This window comes from Mustela nigripes, chromosome 1 (assembly GCF_022355385.1).
Source record: "Mustela nigripes isolate SB6536 chromosome 1, MUSNIG.SB6536, whole genome shotgun sequence".
Lineage (NCBI taxonomy): Eukaryota > Metazoa > Chordata > Mammalia > Carnivora > Mustelidae > Mustela > Mustela nigripes.
The window spans coordinates 38849081-38871934 of record NC_081557.1 but is presented as its reverse complement, the minus strand read 5'-3'; the positions used below and the strand labels follow the sequence as shown (position 1 = coordinate 38871934).

General features: G+C 42.3%; 1 protein-coding gene across 1 annotated transcript in view; it reads left to right on the top strand.

Annotated features, from left to right (window-relative positions):
• MICAL2 (microtubule associated monooxygenase, calponin and LIM domain containing 2) overlaps positions 1 to 22854 on the top strand; it is a 209266-nt gene that overhangs the window by 169501 nt on the left and 16911 nt on the right. Inside the window, exons 32-34 of the mRNA XM_059408093.1 lie at positions 10216 to 10331; positions 14918 to 15010; positions 17983 to 18076. Coding sequence (XP_059264076.1) covers positions 10216 to 10331; positions 14918 to 15010; positions 17983 to 18076 — 303 coding nt within the window. The remainder of the gene's footprint in view (positions 1 to 10215; positions 10332 to 14917; positions 15011 to 17982; positions 18077 to 22854) is intronic.

The window sequence follows — 22854 nt, the reverse complement described above, 5'->3', positions numbered from 1 at the left end:
CAGACTAACTTTTATAGAGCAAAGGCCATGTGGTTGAGCCTCGCCACACACTGGTGGCTAATGAGATTGTAACACACAGAGAAAGCTGCCCAGTCACACATGGGTGTCCAATTGAACTACAATTCACTCCATAGTAGACATTTGAACTAGCCTATCACCTTGGTGAGAATTGGTGCCCAAAAGGCGGGGCCCACACTCCTTGGTAGCTAGGGAGACAGTATGCGCGCTTTACTGATTGGCTGTCTCCACCTGACCTGATTCATCCCTGCATTGGGGCTGTTATCTCTACCTGACCTGGCCCAGCCTTGTATTTGGGCTTTGTTACCTGGGACTGGTTTCCATACTTGCGTTTAAATAAGTTGGGAGAGGGGGGCAATTTAAGTTTTACTGCATAAACAACAAAATGGCTGTTCAACTGAGGTGGGGCCGCTCTGGCTAAAGAGGCCCTTACACTCAGAATTCTCCATCATTGCCTCTTCCGACATATATGTGACTCCCAACAAAAGTGCTTGCTTACCATCTCACTTCTATCATCTTGGATTACTTCAGCAGGTCTTTGACTGTACAAACATTGGATCGTTCAGTATTATGGTAGGCAGAATTCTGAGAGGACCTCATGCTTTCTGCCCTGTAGAATCTCCTGCCCTTGATTCTGGTGGGAACGTGAATATGATGGATCTCACTCCTGTGATTAGGTTACCAGATTTTGCAAATGTAATTAAGTTTTAAACCAATTGACTTTGAGCTAATCAAAAGGGAGATTATCCTGGGTAGGCCTAACTTAATTGGAGGAGCCCTTAATAAGAATGGGGTCCTTTCCTGAAACTCGCAGGGTGAGAAAGATAAGATCCCGCTCGCCTGAAAGAAGTAAACTGACATTAGGAGAGGCCCTACGTGGCAAGGAGGCCTCTGGGAGCTAAGACGACCTCCCTCGGGCAGCCAGCGAGAAAACGGCCCCCTCTCCTACAACCACCAAGAGCGGAATTCTGCCAACAACTGCATGAGCTGGAAGAGAACCCTGAGCTGCCCCTGAGACCCCGGCATGGCAGACACCTCCACTGCAGCTTTGTCAGACCCTGCACAGAGGACCCCGCTGAGCCCTGCCTACCTTCAACCGGTGTTGAAGCTGAGCCTATTGCTTCTGCAACAACAGAACGTGCACGTCTATACAGTGTCTGGCTTATTGGGGTGGGGGCAGGGATACACGCTGTCACGAGCCGCAGCGGTTCCTTCTTTGCCTCGCTGCCTTTTACTCCCTTGTGCGAGTATGCCACAACTTGTCATCTGATGCTGGGCACTTAGGGGTTTTCTGTTGCTTTCTAGGGTGAATAATGCTTCTGAGCCTTTGGAGACCCATTGTTTCGGTTGGCTATTGTCAAAGATAAAGCCAGATGCTATGAAAAGTGTTAAGGATGGTTCCTAATAATAGAGTATTGCAACAGAAGAGAGAGAGTCCTATTGAACTGAACTCCCCTTTGATTTCCACAGAGGTGGCTGCGGGCTTCACAGGGTGATTGAGGGACAAGGAAGGGCTGAACAGAGGCTCAGTAGCGTCAAGGCAGTGAAAAATGACAAAGGCCCTGTGGGCATCAGTGCTGATTAGGCCAGCCACGTGTGTTAGCCGGAGACTGTTGAAGTTTGGATTCTGTCTTCACGTAAAGACAGGGAGACAAAGGTCCCATCCTTCCCGATGACTGCATTTCAAAGGACTGGCTTTCAGGTGCTTGAGAAAGACATCCTTGAGTTGTAGGAGATACATACACATCTCAAAGGGACAGAGGAAGGATTCTCATTTAAAAACCCTTTTTAGCAACTTCTCTAAAAAGGGGTAGTCAACCACCTATCAGCAGGTGTGGGCTAGAACAAACACTGAATTCTTGTTAGCCTTTGAGTTTTCTCAGGAAGGTACTTTTTCTTTCTATTTCCTTCCATGTAGGAGGAAGTGGGTGGGCTAAATTGTTTATGCCGAGAGTCTGCAGTGTTTCTAGGCCAAGGTTGAGGCCCAGCTAAGAAGACGGTTCAGAAGAGCTTGCCTAGACTTTGTTCAAAGACAGAATCTGTCAGTATATGCCAGGGAGTGGACTTGTTAGGTCGTGGGGTAGGCCTGTACGTGGTTGGCTTTAATAGGTACTGTCCCCCATTTTCAAAAGTGCTTGTACCGGTGAGTATAGACTCCGGCAGAAAATGAGAACTCCCCTTGATCTCCATCTTTGTAATGCTTGACAGTCTCAGTTTTGTTTTGTGCTTGGATGCCACCATTTTTATTGTGGTATCTCATTATTATTTTCATCGGCATTTACCTGCTAGTGATGTTACACTACTTTTCACATGCTTATTTAGATATTCTCTTGTGAGGTCTGTTGTCAAGTCTTTTTGCCCATACTTCTACTGTGTAGACAGCCCTTTCCTTATTGATTTGTAATCTGTGTAGATTCTGGACAAAAGTCTTCTCCGTCAGATATACGTATTATAAGTAACTCTCATTCTCAGGCTCACTTTTTCACTCTTTAAAGGTGAAATAATAATAAACTTCTATAAGTACACACATTACTTATTTAAATGCAGCCATAGTTATCAATAGTTTCCTTTATTGCTGCTTTTATATGCCAGTGATGAGCCCTTTCCCTACTCTGAAGTCATAAAGATGTTTTGTGTTACTTTCTAGAACTGTGCCATCCAATATGGTAGTCATGATTTCACACTTGGAATTTGGCTAGTATGAGTGAGGAGCTGAATTTTTAATTTAATGTTAAGAAATTTCTATTTAAATAGCAAATCAGTGGAAAATGTTCTATTAAACACAACTTTTTGCTTTTTGAATTACATTTGGCTTTAACCACTAAAAAAGTGTAACCTAAATAGGAATGTATAAAACATGTACCAGATTCTGAAGACTTAGTATGAATGAAATAATATAAAATATCTCAATAATTTGTATAGGACCACATGTTGAAACGATAATATTTTTGAAATTTGGGGCTACATAAAATATATGTTTAAGACTAATTGCATCTGTTTCTTTTTACACTCTTTAATGTGACTACTAGAAAATTTTAAGTTACATGTATGACTCATATTTCTATTGGACAACAGTTAAGGAAGTTTTATTATTTTACCTTTCACAGTTTAGTCTGCTAAATTTTTGTGTATTCTGTGAGGTAGAGGAAATGTTTGTTTATTTTTTTATGTTATCCACTTTATTCAGGAGCATTCATTAACAAGGCTGTCTTCCTCCACCCTACCCAAGTCATTGCTGTGATACTTTGTCATATATTAGGCAGGTCTGTTTTCAGACCTTCTATCCTTTTCCACTGACTGGTTTGTCCCTGTGCCTGAGTCACACTGTTTTCATTAAGTGGCTTTATAATAAATCTTCACAGCCTGGAATAGACCATCCACTTCGTTCTTCTTTAAGATTGTCATGCCTATTCTTGGCCTCCATGTGTCTTCCAGAATCAGTTAATCAATTTCCACAAAAATATTGTCTGAACATTTAATTGGGATTACATTGAATCTAGAGATAAATTTGGAGAGAATTAACAAATCCATGGACATGACGCCTCCCTGAGATCTTCTTCAGTTTCTGTCCATGTTTTATGATTGTAGTGATCCCGCCCTATTTTCATTAGATATATTCTCTAGTATTTGACTTTTTGATGCGATTATAAATGATAGCATTTAATTGATTAATTTATAGACTTTTTAAAAAAGATTTTATTTATTTATTTGACAGAGAGAGAGAGACAGCAAGAGCAGGAACACCAGCAGGGAGAGTGGGAGAGAGAGAAGCAATCTTCCCACTGAGCAGGAATGGGCTCAATCCCAGGACCCTGGGATCATGACCAGAGCCTAAGGCAGATGCTTAACAACTGAGCCACCCAGGTGTCCCAATTTATAGACATTTGATAACTTTAGAATAATGAGTCTTTTGATCTAAGAATGTACAATATTCTTAGTCTTCTATTTAGCCAGAGTTTCTAAAATTCTAGCTATAAATCCTTTACCAGATACTTTTTTGCAAATATTTTTCTCTTAGTTAGTGGATTGTCTTTTTATTTTCATCACATCTTCCAAAAGATAGAAGATTTTTTAGTTTGATGAAGTCAAATTTATTAATTTTTCTCTTTTGTAATTTGAGTTATATTTAAGAAATCTTTAAGACCAAAGTCACTAAGAATGTCTGCTGTGTTTTCTCCCAGAACTTTACAGTTTTTAGCTTTCAGGCTTAGATCTGTAATCCAATTCTAATTAACTTTTTATAGTGAATAAAAGTCAAGGTTTTTTGTTTTTGTTCTGGTTTTTGTTTATTTGTCTGTCTATAGATATCTAGTTGTCAGCACTACTTGTTAAAAAGACTATTCTTTCTCTATTGGGTTATTCTGACACCTTCACGATAATCAACTGACTAAATACATGTGATATGTCTCTGTGAATCTTCCCACTGCTCTATATGTTTATCCTTACACTAATAGCGTTCTACTCTTGCTCACTGTAGCATTAGAGCAGGTCTGGAAAACAGGTAGTGGAGTCCCCCAGTATTGTTCTAAAAAATTATTTTGGCTATTCTAGGTATTTTGTGTTTCTGTATTAATTTTAGAATGAGTTTATCAATGTCTATGGAGTAAACCTGCTAGAATTTTGATTGGGATTGTTTTTTTATTTCTAAGTCAATTGAGGAAGATTTGACAACTGCTGAGTCTTCCTGTTCGTGAAAATGGAACATCTCTCTAGCCAGGGTTTCTTTCATTTTTCTTAGGGAGTTTGTAGTGTGTAGATTCTGCATATATTTTATTAAATGTATCCCTGGAGTATTTCATTTTATTGTTGTTGCTCTTATAAATGGAATGGCTTTCTTCATTTTGATTTTCAGGTGCTCATTGTTGATATAAAGAAACACAGTTAACTTTTTATCATGTCCTTACTAAACTCACTTATTATTCTAAGAGCTTTTTTGTAGGATTTTCCAAATAAATAATCATGTTGTCTACAACTACAGTTTGACATTTCTCTTTTCAATTTGTATACCTTTTATTTAACTTTCTTGCCTTATTGCTCTGCCTACAACTTCCTATACAATGCTAAATAGAAATGTTAAGAATGTACATCATTGTCTTTTTCTCCCAATAACAGAGGGATTATATTTCACTGTTGAATATATTATTTGCCGTAAATTTTTAAGATAGGTACTCTCTATTATACTAAAGAAGATTCCTTCTATTCTTAGCTTACTCTGACTTTTTATCATGAGTAATAGTAAATTTTATCAAATGTTTTTTTAAAATCTATTGAGATAATCATTTTTTTTACTTTAATCAAAAATGTACTGAATTACACTGATTTTTTTAATAGAGATTTGAAAATGTTATGATATTATTGTGTTCTTGGAGTAAACCCAACTTGATCATCGTGTATCATCTTTTTATTTGTCACTATATTGGATTTGCTAGTTGTTTTTAGTAGTTCCGCAGCTATGTTTATGAGAGTTACTGGTCTGAAATTTTCCTTCTTGCAATATCTGTGTCAGGTTTTGGATTCGAACTTAAGCTAGCCTTGTAACACAAGTTAAGATGTGTTCCATCTTTTCCTATTCTCTGGAAGAGGGTTTGTATGCTTATTTGTTTTAACACTGGTGTTATTTGGTTTTTAAACATTTGAACACAAACAAAGTCATCTAGCCTAGTATTTTCTTTGTAGGATGGTTTTTAATTGTGGACTTGGTTTCTTTAATAGATACGTAAGTATTCAGATTTTCTATTTCTTCTTATGTCAGTTCTGGTAAGTCATGTTTTTCAATGAATTTGTCCATTTTATCCAAATTTTCAAATTTAGATAGTTTGTATAATAGAGTCCTGAATACTTTTCATCCTCAATATTGGTGATTTGTGTTTTCTTTCTCTTTTTTCTTAATCATTCTTTTTAGAAGTCATCAATGTTATATATTTTGAAGAATCTTATTTTTGCTTTGTTAATTTTCCATTTTATTTCTGTTTTGTTTTTATCATTTCTCATAATCTGTTCCATCTTGATTATTTTCTTCCTTTTAGATTCTTAGGTTCATTGCTGGTTCTTTTTCTAGCTTTTTGAAATAGATCTTACGACATTGATTCTAAACTTCTCTTTTGCACAGTGTCTACACTGAAAGCTCTAAATTTCCCTCAAGTCACTACTTTGGCTACATTCTAGTTATGTTGTTATGACATATTCTTATCCCATCTGCTTCAATTTACTTTTATTGGTTTTCAGAAAAGTATTACATAATTTCTAACAATTTTCAGATTTTCTAGTTATATTTTATATTGTTGATTTTCAGCTTAATCTCACTATTGTCAGAAGACATACTTTGTATGACTTCAGTTGTTTCCTTATGGTTTGGCATAGCACCAATTTAGTAAATATTCAATGTGCTGCAGAAAAGGATGTATTTTCTCTGGTTGTTCTCAGCTTGTTGGCAGTCAAGGGACTTGGGAACTCTTCACTCAGAATGATAAGCATTTTAGGAGCTCTGTGTCAGGAACTGGAATCAAAGACCAAATATTGGTGGGAATGAGGGACAGAGAACAAATTATATATTTCTTATTATTTCACACTATCCTACATTAAATAGTTGATTATCTTTTAAAGAAGTTAAAAACCGAAAGGGAAATTATTTTATATTTACTCTTTCTAGAGCTCTTCATTCCATGTGTTATATTCCTTCTGCTTTAGAGCTTCTTTTGACATTTTTCTTATGTATGTCTGCTAACAACAAATTATCCTAAAGGCTTAATTATTTCCCCTCATTTTAAATGAATTATTCACTGGACATAGAATTATAATCTGACAGACTTTTCTTTTAGCATTTTAATGATGTTTCATGATTCCTTGGCTTATTTAGGTTCTGATGAGATGTCCATGCACATTCTTATCTTTGTTTCTCTGTATATAATATATTATTTTTCTTTGTCTGGTTTTAAGATTTTATTTCTCTGTCTGGTTTATTATCATGAGACTTGCTATGATTTTCCTTATGTTTACCCTGTTTGTGGTTTATTGAGCTTCTTGGAACTGTGAATTTACAATTTTCATTAAATTTGTGTGATTTTCAACAATATTACATCAATGACTTTTTCTATCTCGTGCTATCCTTCTGGCACTCCAATCTTATGTATTTTAGACCACCTCATGTTATCCCACAGATCACTGAAGTTCTGTTCAGTTTTTCAGTCTTTTTCCCCCTCTATATTTCATTTTGGATTATCTCTATTGCTGTTATTTAATTTCACGGCCTATTTTTCTCTCTAATGTTTAATCTACTATTAAGCTGACCCAGTGAAATTTTCATTTCAGATTTTGTATTTTTCATATTTTTTATGTTCCATTTGGTTCTTTTTCTGCATTTTTTTTTACCTGCTCATTCTGTTCATACTGTCTTTTTACATTTTTGAGCATACTTATAATAGTTATTTTCAAATCCTTGTCTGCTAATTTCATTATCTCTGAGTCTGCTTTTATTAACTGATTTTTCTCTTGATGATGAGTTCATTGTCCTGTTCTTTTACATATCTAGTAGTTGCTTTCTCGCTGCTAGGTTTTATGACTATTACATTGTAGGGTGTCTAGACTTTGTTTCTTCATTTAAAGAATGTTATATAAACAGTAAAAATGTTTGTCAGACAGTAGGGTAATTTGAAGATCAATTTGTTTCTTTCAAGATTGTTTTTAAACTTATTTGGGGCAGTTTATAATAACCTTTACCCTAGGGCTAATTTATCCTTATTAGTAAAGTATGACTCTTCTGTGGCCTCTATTCTAATGCCCACAAAGTTTGTTCTACCCTAGCTGGGTGGAACTTGAGGATTTCTCAATCCTCTAAAAAGCTTTAGAGGTTATTTAGCCTATAACTTCCCAACAGTAACAGGACTAGTGTCATGTAGTTACACTCTATGCATCTAAAGTTTACTATTAAGCAATAGACTCAAGGGGACTTCTGTGCTTATTCCTGTGCTTTTTCTGCATCGTTCTCTCCTCTACCCCCTCCCCCAACATTCCAGCTGCCTCCACTCACCCAAACCCTGACCTCTGTCTTTTCAACTCAGTGAACCTGAGAGAGGAAGCTAGTGTGATTGTAGGACTTCATTTGGTTCTCTTCTTACCTTTATCACAGTTCTGCACTGCCTGTTGTCTAATGTCTGGGAACAGATGCATGGTATATTTTGTCCTGATTTCTGGTGCTTTGTGGTGGGAGATCAATCCCAGAATCAGTCACTCCATCATAGCCAGAGTGAAACAATGCTGCCAAGTCTTTTTTAATTTTGCAACTGAAAAGTAAATTTCTGGAATCGATGGTTCTGTGATGGAAAAGAGTAAACGGGGGAGAGCTTCAGAGGTAACTATATATAATGTTGGTCAGAAGTTTAAGAAATGCAGTATATTTGGAAATATTTTCTTCTCGATTTCAAAATAAGATTCAGTGGGACTATATTCATTTTTGGAAGTTTCTGCTTTAGGTCACTACACTTCTCTGTACAATGGAGGCTAATTAGGCAGTGTTGCTAATATTACAGTATTGTTGATTTGGGTCAATGGGAACAATAAGGCAGTTGCTGCTGCTACTGTTGACGATGACAAGATTTATTTACCTATCTTCAATGAACCTGGCACTGTGTTAGGCTCTTTCCATCGATCACCTTTATTCTTTTACTATAGTACTGCAAGTCAGAAGTTGTGAGCTCCAAAACTCAGGAAATTGAAGTTAGCTCCTCAAGCTCACACACTAAGAAGTGAACACTCTGTGACTACTTTACTCCATAGTAACCCAGTAGCTGGAGTTGGAGGACAATCTGAGCTCACCACCAGCGGTGCCCCTTCCACTACTATGCTGCCCTCTGATGCTCTCTTCACCTGAGCTTCCCCATCTGGCAAATTGTAGTGGAAAACAGTTAACTCCTTCCCTGGGGAGGCTGTGCTTGTATATAGATGTTTTGCATTATTTTGCTTTGAATAACAGCATATGTAAATGTGCTCCCAGAGGTTAAAATTACCCTTCTTTTTTAAAACTTGGCCTCTCCCACTGGGGTAAATAGTTGAAAATTATGGGGAGGAAAAGGCAGACTGGAGAGAATGTGAGTCACATGGAATTGCTTCTCCTTCTCCCTCTCCGCCCAGCACGTATTTCTATTCGGATATAAGCTGTCATGGCAGAGTGAAGATTTGTACATTTCCTTTCGTGGCTTCCTCAAGCATTGTGACAGTCAGTATCCAGCGCAGGTTCATTGAAACATCATTCATTAACTCCGCATCAGGAGGATGTCCAGGGACAGATGTCTTTGCTGAAAAGAATAAAAGCCTCCTGTGGCACCTGGAGGACTTTACCACACACGGTCTCCAGCCAGATCACAAAGAGATTCTAGCGAACACGGGCCCTTTGCCGCCTCTAACCATCTACCTCTTGTTCTGAGGTTGGCCGAGCTCCTGGACTCCAGCTCTCCCCTGGGTCCTGCATTGTCGAGCCCTCCCTATCTTCAACTGCCTTTCCTGGCATTTGAATCATCACTTCGATGATGTGATAATATCTGCAAGTTGGGAAAATAAAAGTGGCATTTGTTTAGCCATAATTAATGAAATATTTATGTTGCATGAGACTATGTGATAAAACCTCAGGCTTAGCGTCCTTTTGCTTCTGATTACATTTGGGATTTTTTTTTTTCTATGACCAGACATTCTGACGCCAGCTCTTTTACACTGAGCAGATGTCATGTAGTAAAAATGGGTGCCAGATGCTGTGAGCCACAGAAGGGCGATTTGTTTAAGAGCTGGCTCGGACTTTTTTGCATTCAATTACTCTGCAGAACGAACCTTACCCGAGCATTTAGGTAACTCAGCTAACTTCAGACAAGCGTTTTAATAATAGATTTCATCGCCGAATGTGTTCTAAGCAACACACCATATAAATGGTGTTTAAGGAATTAATTGATTTCTGCATAATACCTTTTTTTTTTTTTTAATATGAAAGGAGAGCTGCAAAGCTCTTGGCAGGGACCCAGAAATGTAATTAGCATGGAGGGCCAAATTTTCAGTTGCCCTCAGGTACTGCCTCCTCCTGCTCATGGCAGGTGCAGTGAGGGAAGAGCAGGGAGGAAGGGAATGATGGTAAGAAGGCAGAGGGAGAAGGAGCTTTGGGGCACACGGTAGGAAAAGAAGTTGGGATTTCAGTGAGCTCTTCTCTTCCCATTTCAGGTTCCAAACACATACCTAGCCGAGGGCAGGTGACAGGGGCTGCCTCTTCTACTTCCTCCAGCAACTCCTCCTCTGCAGATGAAGGATTTCATCCCCAGCCTTCCTTGCGGTCAAAGGTAACAACACCTGGCCAACCAAAGAAGGCCTTGGCTTGTGGGGTTCATTTACCCTCCAGGTTTCAGACCCGCGGTGGACTCCAGCTGCAGTGGTTTCATTAGGATCACGTTTCATTGCATCTGACAACAACCGCTTTTCACCTGGAACACCAAGAATGATTTTTTTTTTTTTTAACTTTTAGAAGCTTGCCTTTCTCAAAAACTTCAACCGGCAGAAAGAAAAAACAACAACAAACCAGACATATTTACTTAAAATCATTTGGTGACTGCAGCTCTTAAAGTGGGTTTAATATGTGGTCCAACAAGCAAACCATCGAAAAAAATTACAACAAGCAGATGCATATTTCCTGGGGGGAAACACAGCTTCATTTAAGAAGCACTAGAGGCAGATTGCATGGAAAATGTTATGTTTATTCTAATCAGAACTATGAAATGAACCATGCAGTTGCATCCAGACGTGGGTACTCCAAGAGTCCCCGCTGTGGAAAGGAAGGGTCTAGCTGCGTGCTGGCTAGGGAGATGGCTGTCCTCTTAGCTTCATGACCGTATTTCTGGAAAACACTTTAAGCAACTTCCATACCCACAGATTTTAAAAACATAAACATTGTTATATGTCTTTAAAGGCATCTTTGTGTCACAGACATGAAGACACATCCCATGACCAAACCTCACTGTTGTTTTCTTGGTCCACTGGGGCCAGGGCATTTTCACTGGGACTGAGGGATGAATGGTTGGACCTAAAATGCTTCCCAGGAGAACAGAGGAGCAGTTCACTGTGCTAACAGTGTTTATTTTTTGGAGCAGTGAGGATCTGAGGAGAAGGGGGGAGAACCAAATTTATTTACTTAGACTCAACTTTTCCATATCTGGCATTAGGAACTTCTGGAGTCATCTCAAGTCACTCAGGGGTTCCAGCTCCCCACGACCCAGCTTAGAGCAAGTCAGGAGGGGGCTGGGACATGGCATGAGAGAGAGAGAGAGAGAGACAGTGTGTGTGTGTGTGTGTGTGTGTGTGTGTGCACGCACATGTGTCTGTGTGTGTGGTGGGGGAGAGGGAGGGACAGGGTAAGAGGGAGGGAGGAAGGGAATGCAAATGAAAAAGAATATATATGCATTTTTCATTTCTAACCATGGACACCTCTGATTAGTCCAGTACTCAACACAAATGAATTTGGTGTGTTATGTTGATTTCCTGGGGTTTCTTTCCTGTCCCTCTCATCCCTTTCAGTGACCTTGAGTTCAGTCGGTATTCAAATGAATACATGCATTCATCAGTCATGCTAACAGCCATTCCAACACTCGAGAAGAAGAGAATGGAATAGCCCAAACACATCAAATAGCAAGACTGTGAGATCTAGGGCAAGCCTTGCAAGTAGCTCCTTGTCCTCCTGCTGGCCCAGAACAGAGCCTGTCAACACTTAAACTTGCAGCGTGGAAAAGCTTGCCTGCTTCACCTGGCGTCTGACCACTCTTACAGGAAGGGAAGCTGGCCAAAAGTTATTTCTTTACTACTTCCCAAGGGCCCACCCTGAAGGAACAGGGGTTTTCTCCTCTCTTTACAGGTGTGTCTCCAGCCCCTTGGCACAGAGCTCAAATGAACCTTTGCGCAGGAAACTGGAGACAGGATGTGAACACTCCACCCCTTCCCTTCGCTTTGGTCCTCCCCACCCTCTCCCCTCCCAAAGCCAGGCCTGGACCTGGGAAACTGGAGCAGGCACTCGTCCTGGGTCCTGCCAGATCTCTCCCTTTCTCTGTCCTTTGTCTCTTCCTTTGTCGCCCCGAGCCTCTCTCCTTGCCTCTCTCTGCTGTCATTGCCACTCATGAGGATGTGAGGACCGTGCCCAGCTCATCATAAGTCTAGATGAGCATTTGTGAACAAATCGTCCTTCTTTTCTATGTCAACATATTTTAATAAAAGGCAATAGTGGCTTTCTTTCCTTTTCTAGGTTCTGGTTTGCTAACTCTTGATAGAGCAGGAAACGTTTGGCAGTTCTGCTGCTTGAAGTGTTAACATCAAGCAAGTATGATGCTGTCAAGCCACCCCCCTTGAAATTATATTAAATGGTCTTAATTTAAGAGGAAACCTTGACATTTCTATAAGGCAGTGTCCTTGATGTGCCTGCACAGTATTTGGCCTAGGAAAGGCCGTGTAGACTAGCTGAAAATGTGGTTGCCGGTTTCAGGCTACCTGGGCTTAACTCCTGGCCAATGACTAATTGTGCCATCTTGGGCAAGTTATTTTGGTCCAAGATTTGATTGCCTTATATTATTAATATAAGTTGAGGGATATATGAGCTAATACATGTGAAATAATCTGTGTAATATCTTCCATGTAGCACTCACGACGTGCAGGGATTTATTATATAAATTAATATAATGGAAGCTCAAGAGATATTTGTGATGGAGTTAGGCAGTCTTTGGGCAACAACCACCAGGATTTCCACCATGCCCCTCTGCCTTAACCTTTCCAGAAAGCTCCTGGCTGTCTAATGGTGGGGTTCCATTCCTGCCCCCCCAAATGTCCCAGATCCTCTGTTCAGGGTGTTTGACAGTCAATCTAGAAGTTAGCTCCTAGAAATGAAGATGATATGATATGGAATAAGTTTCAGTTCTGAGAGCTAGAATTTCCTTTCAAGGATGAAAAAGGTCTTTGGGATTCTAGATCCTAAGGAAAATTCTAGAAAAATGAAATTTCATCAAGATAAACCTTTTCACTGACGATCTGTAGATACTCTGAGGCCTCAGAGTTGGCTGATTGCTGAGGTACATGATAGTCTCCCCAACCATATCCACGGAATGGGTGACTAAATGACCAGGATCTGCGGGGCCCTGCAGCCCGAATGTGCTTTTCAGGCATAATCTCTGATCTCCATCGTGGACCTGGATTCCTCTGGCAGTATCTGGAATACGCCTGTTAGGTCATTCTGCCCTTGTGGGTTTATACTCCCTTTAATGGGCAAACATCCAGTTCAATCACAGATACTGAATGCCCAGGCACCAGGCTAGCCGTAACAAAATTTTAATTTCATATCTATTTCTGCCAGCATTAAAAAGAAATCTCTAGCATGCTCTAATCTTTATCTAATATGTTATCTAATATTATCTAATTATTATCTAATAATAATATAATTTTACATATCTAATATGTAGAAAGTGGATGAGTATGCTCCAAGAAGACAAACTGATAGTAAAACTAGCCTAAATTTAACATTTACTTTGTATACATAGGAGATCTATATATATAGATATGTATATCTATATATATATATATATGTATGTGGGTGTATATCATATATATGCACACGTATATGAAAAATAATTGATTTTAGGACATTATAATCATGCTAATTTATAATACGATGATCTAATAATCATGTCACTAATAATAATCATGATAAAAACTAATAAAAATCATGATATTTATGTATTTATCCCCTATCCTTTTCAAGTATTCTATGAAGGGAATGACCCACATTCTCTCAGTTAATTCTTATAACATCCCTACAAGATAGGCATTCAATCATTTTCATTGCTCTGAAGTTCAGAAAGTTGTGTGGCAGGCTGAAACTCACACAACTTGGCTGAGATTTGATGTCAGCTTTGCAAGGCGCCAGGGCCCAGTGCTCCACCAGTATTTTCTGCTCTCTTTGCAACCAGAAGTGTCTCCTCTGCTTTCCAATATGTGGGTCTGGCCATACCATTTCTTCTTTCTCTGGTTTTCCAAACCTGGAAGTGACATTACCAAGATCCACATCTATTTTCAATATTCTATTCTATTTTCTATTTCACATTCTGTTTTCAATTTCTATCTATTTTCTATTTCAAATAGATTTTGAGTGTTCTGGATTTATAAGCACAGGCATACACAAAATCCAGTGACATCAATGACATATTTGCACAAGCAAAATAAAGTAGGAAAGGGAGCAATCTTATGGCTACTTTAAGCCAAGAAACATTTATCTTAGAAATATTTAGACATATTCCTCTATTCCCAGATTTAATTAAGCAATATAGACCTAACCTGAGGATTGTTTAAAGTTGTTAAATGGTTTTCATGTTTGTGTGTGTGTGTGTGTGTGGGTGTTTATGTTTGAGTGTGTCTGTGTTTTCCTCTCAGGCTCATTCTTCTTGGTCCTTATGGTAACACCTGTGTAGAATATAATTTTTGTGTTATTCCTTTCCTCAACTGAACCAAGTCAATTCTCTATAAAGCCCTTCTACGTATCTACATAGACACCATTCCCAACCCCAAACATACACACCAGTTTCCCAATCGAGCATCTACAAGCCACATGTGGCCATTTAAATTTATCCTTGAATGCATGCAAGTGAAATTAAGTTTAAAATTCAGTTTCTTATTTATGCTAGCTCATTTCAAATGTCCAGTAGCCACATGTGGCTAGGGACTTGCATATTTTAGCACAGATTCAGAAATTTCCATCATCACCAGACATTGTATGGGACATCATCGTTCTAGAAGTTAAGCAGTAGCTTGGCTGGAGCAAATAGAAGCCTGTGTCATTATTTGGCAGATTTTAACCCCATTTCTCTCACATCCATTTTTTCTTCTCTGTTGGTGTTTGTAGGAAAGGAAGACGCTCAGAAGAAGGAGGAAGCTGGAGAGAGCAACAAAACAATTGGTTAAGCAAGAAGAATTGAAAAGACTTCATAAAGCTCAGGTCAGAAAACAAACTTGACTTGGGTGATTGAGCCTGGGGTCAGGGACCTGGCAAATGGCTTGGAAAGCCCCTTGGAAGTCTCTGTTGTACTGGGGGAGATAGGCTGGGGGGGAAGTTCAGCCTCTCTTCTCTGAATGACCAGATTCGTGGGTATCCTAAAGGTCCTGACTCAGTCCCTGGTGGGACCCTGGGGCCTGAGGAGCCCAGGTGTAGAGCTGGCCCACTCCCAATTGCCTTTCCATTGAAAATGTGTGTCGTACAAAGTGAGCCTGGAATGACAGCCAACACAGGGCCGTGGGAACCATCCCAAGCCCTGACTGCCACAGTGGCAGTGGACTTGGTCTTGTCCTCCACGAGGATACAACTTTCCCCTGACTTCCTGCCAGTGTCCCTGCTGAACTGACAGCTATTAGGAGCCCTCTCTATTCCAGGGTTCGTCACAAACCCAGGCATCTAGCAGTTCAATATACAGATTCCCGTCTTGGTTGTTAGCACTAGCATTTCTGCCCCAGTGGGTCTGCCCTCATCTGTCACAAACAGGCAAAGGAAACAGAAAGTCAAAGGAAACATAAGCAGACTTAGCCCTGACAAACAGCAAGGTTTTAGGACAGAAGGACTTAGAGTGACCTCTCATATTCACTCAGTGTTCCTTACGATTCCTTCCTGCAGTTGCCCCCTTTATTTGGCTATGTAGTTCCATTGAGGAAGGAAGCCTCTTAACCCAGCCTCCTTTACCCTTCACAGTGACTGACAAGGGAGCCACCCCTTTCACCCAACAGACAGGGGAAATCCCCAGAAAGTCCCCTTGTCCCCTCTCAACTTCTGAAACAGCTTTCCTTGAAACATTGTAACACGGCCTTGTGAGAAGGAGCTGTCTTCATGCTGTGGCTTGGCAGACTGGCGCTCCGGCTCCTTACCTGCTCCCTCCGGACCGCAGGTGGTGAGGAGAACCACCACAGCCTTTGGGAGCCTCAACTGCTAGTGCTCACAGCAGCCCCTTCTAGTCTTCAAGATTTTCATCCTTGGCTTCCAAAGAACAGCCGCTCTATTAGTCTGCTCAGCTGCCGTAACAAGAGAGCACAGAATATGTGGCTTAAACAACAGGAATTTGTTTCTCATAGTTCTGGAGGCTGGAAACCCAAGATCAAAGTGCCTTCAGGACTGGGCTCTGGTGAAGCCTCTCTTCCTGGCCTGTAGACACTGCCTTCTTTCTGGGCCCAGCTGGAGAGAGAGATGTCTCTCATGTCACTTCAACTTCCCATCAGGTCTCCAGTCCTGTGGCATTGGGGGCCCGCCCCAATGATCTTGCGTAACCTTAATTACTTCCTTAAAAGCCCTGTCTCCAAATACAGTCACACTGGGGGGTTAGGGCTTCACTATATGATTGGGGGGGAGGGGCACGAAACAGTTCAGTCTGTAATCACCATATAGCCATAAATGCATGATAGTCGGTCATAAAGTCATTTAAGTGTTTCCCTTCCAAGAGTGATTCTATGTCATCCCATCAAGGGTTGGATTCATAACAACAGAATTGTCTTTAAAAGAAAGACAGAGGGCACGAAAATATGGTGGTGTTATACAGAATTCCCATCGATTTCAGATTTTACATTAAACCCTGGGATGTGAACCCCCTTAGCTGGGAGGAGGAGAGCCAGGGGGCCCCTCAGGCCTGACCCCCCACTTGCTTGTCTTTATGGGGTTGGAGGTACTTCGGTGACTGTCCTCCGAATCCAGGGGAGACCGAGAAGATGTGCAGTTGAGGAGGAGAGGGGGTGGGACAGCTGCCGGGAGGTGAAGGAGGGAGAGCACATTCTACCTGCCCAGACAGCTGCCGGCTCCTTCTGTGTCCCTGTTCGGCCAGGTGCGAAGTCTGTTGTGCCATGAGATCTGCCTTCTGGCAGCATGTTGTTTGAAACTGGAGGAAACCGATGGGGCACAGAATGTACATGGGAAAGTCTTTCCCCTCATTTTCCTTCCTAACACCGACAAGAGAGAACTAGCCGGTAGGGAAACTGGGAACGTAAATGCAAACCCAAGTTTGACTGGTACCAACAGTGAGTCTACGGAGGGTGTGAGGTTGTCCCTCACTGGGTCTTGTGTTCATCATCTGCTACTAACAGCCGCTGCACACTTGTCCATTAAGAGGCCCCTGGGTGTCAGCCCCCTGGTACAGTGAAAGAAGAGGGACCATCTATAGCTGAGGACGGGAGCTGGACACGCCGAGCAAGGTGCACCAAGCCTGGGAGTTGGCCTGGGGTCTCCTGCTCCAGACCAGATTCTCAGGAGGTATCTGCTGGCTCTTCTTGGCAGAATGGAATGTGACCATGCTCCGTGTTTACCCCCAGAACCGCGTCCTCTGAGTAGTTGCTGCCTGTCTGCATATGCTTTGTCCATTGCCAGAGGCAAAGGTGCGGAAGAGTCTGGGAGCCATGAGGACCACCCACCTAGTCCAGGATCCTCTGCCTAAGGGGACATCTGTGTGGTTGGCCTAGTCAAGGATGACCGTTCTCACGTCTCCATGGGGGCAGATGGAGCTTTTAGACAGACTCCTTGCTTTATGTCGTCACACTATAGAAGGGAGACATCAAGATCTTGTTATTTGAGGGGACACCTGGGTGGCTCAGTGGGTTAAAACCTCTGCCTTTGGTTCAGGTCATGATCCCAGGGTCCTGGGATCAAGCCCCACTTCGGGCTCTTTGCTCACCAGGGAGCCTGCTTCCCCATCTCTCTCTCTGCCTGCCTCTCTGCCTACTTGGGATCTCTGTCCATCAAATAAATAAATAGAATCTTTAAAAAAAAAAAAAAAAAGGATCTCGTTATTTGGGAATTCAGAGGTCCTTACCCAAGGAGGGACATCATAAGAACAGGGCCTCTTTTTCTTAAAAAGTAAGTAGCAGGCTGAGCGCCCCCACCCCCCGCCACGTGACTGCACCTTCAGAGTCCCTGTGTGACACACAATCCTGGCTTTGCAGGCCATCCAGAGGCAGCTGGAGGAAGTCGAGGAGCGCCAGAGGGCTTCAGAGATCCAAGGCGTGAGGCTGGAGAAGGCGCTGAGAGGGGAAGCAGGTAGGCAGCCCTGGAGAGGTGGGTGTGGGCCCATGTCCGTGGTCTGAGAATAGTGCTGGTCTAGCCATGCCGTCACCCAATGGAACCATTAATGCAGACATGCATCACTGGTTTCCAATATCAAACTGACAGTCCCAGTGGAAATTCCTAGGGTCCTGGCCAACCTGTGGGCCTTGTACCTGGGTTTCCAGCCTGACCATCTAATCTCTATGTGAATGTTCTTTGCAATCCAGGGGTGATGAGAAATTCAGAAGAACCACTGGGGTGTTCAGACAACATTGGAAGTGAATCAGAACCCAGACTTGGACTCAAAGTCCTCATTTCTTCCTTTTCTAGCCATGTCCATTGGACCAGTTGCATCCTAAACCTTTACAAACTTTCATTTTCTCCTCTAAAATGGGGATATTTGTGGTTTCCTTTAGAACTTATATAAGGTTTAAAGAAGATGTTATATATCTATATCTATATCTATATAAAATAAAGAAAATGAATTAGTGTCTTGTCTGGTACAAGAAATGGTAAGTGTTCCACCAATAGCTTCAGACTCTTGGATCCAAACAGAATTCCTCTGGTGAAGACCTACGATGTGGGAGACATGAAGACAATGGGTCTATAAGGATGAGCACAGCCCAGTTTCTGCCTTTGAGAGGTCCATGGTCCACTGAAGGATGTGGACATGTACATAAACAGACTGTACCACAGAAGGACAGGGGTAGGGATAGGAACAGCATTCGGGGAGGGGGACATGGGAACATAGTCATGAGTTTCCTCACTGAACTTGGGGAGAAGGGTGCTCTGGCTAAGCACCTGGAAGGGGTGATCCATGGCGATGGAAACCACAGGAAGGATAGGAATTCACCTCTTCACTAGGAGGTGAGGAGATTGTTCTGGAAGAGGGAATGGCACCGGCAAAGTCCAGATGGGAAAAGACGTAAAGTGCCTCAGTGAACAAGGAGCCTGCCAAGGATTCTGAGGTGAGGGATGACTTAAAGAAGCCTACATTTTGGGAAACTGCCCCAGCACTAGTTCACATCTAGTGAATTGGAGTGACGCTTACAGTTAGTGGGGGTGGAGTGGCATTGTCTCTTTAGTTTTCGAATGTGATGTCTTTAGCCTTCTGTGTTTTGGATATCACATGTGAAAAACCAGACCCTGAAAATATCTCCATGTGCTATTGTGTAAGCAACATGGTACTTGTTCAACAACGTAGCGGAAGGTTGGGATTTCAGTTCTCTTAAAAGTTCAGTTATTTGAGAGTGATGGCACCAATAGGGGCAGACCTGGATTTTGTGAGGCCTGAAATTTGTACAAAGTCCCATGGGCAAAATTGGGAGGGTTGCTCCCGGAGCCTTGTGAGGTCTCAACCGAGTGAGGGGCCCCGCAGTGTGGGCTTCTGTAGCTGCATGGTTCGCTGGTTTCTGAGTGGCAGGGACATGCTGGGGTCTGACTTTCTCCCTCTGAGCCACGGTTCTGGTTTGTAAGGTGGGAGTGATCCGCATACCTATGTCTTTGATTTGTGGTAAGGATTGGCTAAAATGGTTTATGTGGAAGTCCTAGCATAGCCTCTGGCATGGGATAGATGATTAGTATTTCTTTCTTTCTTTTAAGATTCTATTTATTTATTTGAGAGAGAGAATGAGAGCACGAGTGAGGGAGGAACAGAAGGAGAAGCAGACTCCCCACAGAGCCCAATGAGGGACTCGATCCCAGGACCCTGACATCATGACCTGAGCTGAAGGCAGACACTTAGCCACCCAGGCGCCTCTGTTCCTTTTCTTACTAAAATACACTGTGCATTTCCTGGCAAAGATAACCCAAATCCACCTATCAGGAGTAGACTTCATGACAAAAATAATAACTGTTTCTTGCCTGGAGTGAAGGTCCCTGCCTACCTCTGCAGCTGTTGCTGGGACATTCCATACAAGTAACTGCCCTTGTCGGCTGCACAGCCAGATTCCCCATCAAGAAGGCTCTGCTCTGGTGTCTGGGAATCCACAGGGTTCAGTGAGAGCCTTAGACATGGAAAGAATAAGCCAGCAAAGCTGGGGCATGTTTCAGTTTGCGGGGGAGGCAGGATGGTGTGCTGGGGAAAGGTGGCCAAGAGCCCTGGGTGCAAATTCTGCCCCATTGCATTTAGGCTGCGTGACCCTGGGAGAATTGCTTCACCTCTCGGGCTGCAGATTCCATACGTGAGAAATGGAGCTAATAACCCTCACATTACGGGGTCATTTTGAGAATTAAGGGCATTGGTGGGCAGAATGCCTCCCAAGAGTGTCTGCCACATTGCAGACATTCAACAAATGCCACCAATACCCATTTTTTTACAAAGTACTCTTAAATATCCACACGCACATGCACTGTGATTTGACTCGCTAATCTTTACCGCTTAAAATTTAAATTCTAGACACCAGATTTCTCAAGCTTCTGAAAATCTCCCTCTTCCCCAAGTGTACAGAAAGGATATTTTGAATTATCAGCTGAAGAAAGCCAGCTTCTGTTTTCAAAGGTGTGTCGACCCAGCCAGAAGATGGATTCCCTTCATTCCCTTTACATCCTTAGTAATTTAATTCCCCTGTTCAGCTTATGGGCCTTTTCCTCCCTTGATTGTCCTTGTGCGAGTGACAGATGCAGATCAACGCGGGGCTGGAGCCTGGAAGAGTCGAGTCAAGGAGAGCGGCCCCAAAGGAAACCAAACGGAAGATGTGCAAACCAGGCATCGAAATTAATACACTCCAACTTGTAATAACATTTGTGCAATAATAATATTCCTTTGCAGTTTAATATTCTATTCCGCCCCTTTAAAAGATTGCCCTGGTGCTTAATGAATGACCAATCCTTATTAGGTTAAGTTGTATTTGAGCTGGCCTGTGCTGCTCTGGTTCAAGTGATTTAATGGGAATTATTTAATAGGTATTATTAGGATAATTAGAAAATGATCACAGTTAGGCAATAATATTGAGCTATAAAGGTTGTGAATAACCAAATTTAGAGACAGGCCTGAAAACATGAGTAGTCTGTGACAGTTATGCAAGGCTCCTCTAATAATTACATGCGCCAGCCTGAAAGGCTCTTTTGTTCCTAGGAGTTATTCATTAGGCGGGCATTGAATTAGAGGAACATGCGGGGGTGCAGGACGGAGGGCAACGATGGCTGATGAGCAGAATGAAGTTTGATGAGCTCCTAATTGTCGTGACAACAATTCCTTCTTTCTTTCTTCCCAACAGTCAGAAATAAACTCCCCCACCCCCAGGAAGGGTTGTTCCCCCATTTTATCATGGAAAGGGAAACAAAGAAAAACAAAAATCCAACCACCCACCCTGGATGATAAGCCATGATGTCCTGTGGGGTGGGTGTTGGGAGGCAGGGAGAAGTGTCACGGATGGATGATGTCCTTGGAAAAGGGAATGGATTCCCTTGGTGCTCCTAGCTGCCCAGAGTGATGGTCCAGGATGTGCAGGAGCATGATTGCCCCCAGGCCCCACCCTCTAGGAGGAAAACAAGCCACGCTTTGCCAGCCACTTAGACCCTTCTTGGTCAAGGGTGCTGTTACCCACTGCTTTGTTACCGATATCAATGTGGTGGCCAGTGTTAAGTGCTAGGGCCATGGAATTCGCCAGTTTTGCAGGAGACCACCATCCAAATTTAGATGGTGTGGATCACAGAATCTGCGATTTCTTTCAATTCATGGAAGCAGGTGAAATCTCTTGGAAACTGAGAGCAACTTAGAAGGAGAAAAGATTTGTCCCTAAGGGAAGTATATGGGAATTACTTCTCCCTTATAGCTCTACCAACTCTGGGGGAAGTTTTACCAGCTGGTTGTCTGCATTGAGCTTGTTGTTTGTTTGGAAGGTTTGCTAAGAGCCAGATGGCTTCTCCTTCACAAAAATGGAGTTTACAAAGAAATAGCAGATGTGTGCGGCTGCCGGTAGGTGGCAGCAGGGGCACATGTTATGCTGAGAGAAATTAAAGTGCTAAACTAGTCAGGAAGAGGGAAGTAGTTTGGCTTATACTCTGTGGTTTCCATCTTGATGGCTGCTGAGGAGCAGAAGAAATGATACTTTCCTTGGTAATGTAGCAATGAGGTGTCCTGAAAAGAATGCAGGTACTGAAATCAGGCACTTGTGAGTTTGAGTCCCAATGCCATTCATAGAAAATGGCCAGGAGCAAAAAGATTCCAAAAATGATGGCTAAGCAAGCCAGGAATTTAGATGGGTTTGCTGAAACGCTGAAAGTAAACAGTGAAATTCAGTGCATTAGAGCATGGGAGTGTTTTACTCACTGCCCAGCAAGCAGAGGGAACGCAGCATGGTACAAGTTGTCCTCTACTTGAGTGTGGCCATGTGACCTGGTGGGCCCAGATAGCAGCTGTGCACACGGTGGATGGTGCCACAGCTCAGGAGCTCAGGCCAGGGCACTCAGCAGTCTTTATAGCAAGCACTGAAGAAGTCAGCCCCTACCCAGGAACCAGGTAGCTGTACACTAGTCACCCTGTGGGATCCTGACCTCCTTCTCAGAATTATCTCCTTGGCTGGTTGCAGGAGTGGCTTGGGGCTGGAGGACGGTAGGGACTTGCTGTTCGGCACACTCCGCAGAGACGTGCAGAGAGGCTCAGGGTCTACTGCAGATTGCTTTACTCGACAAATAGGAATTATCCTTTGATTGTGTGTTCCCCTTGGATTCAGCCTCCGTGGCCACCTTATAGAAAGTGAGGGGCCTCACAACAAAGATGGGCCCTGTGAGGGTGACACCGAGATTCTTTTCCTGAGGAAGAAGCCTCG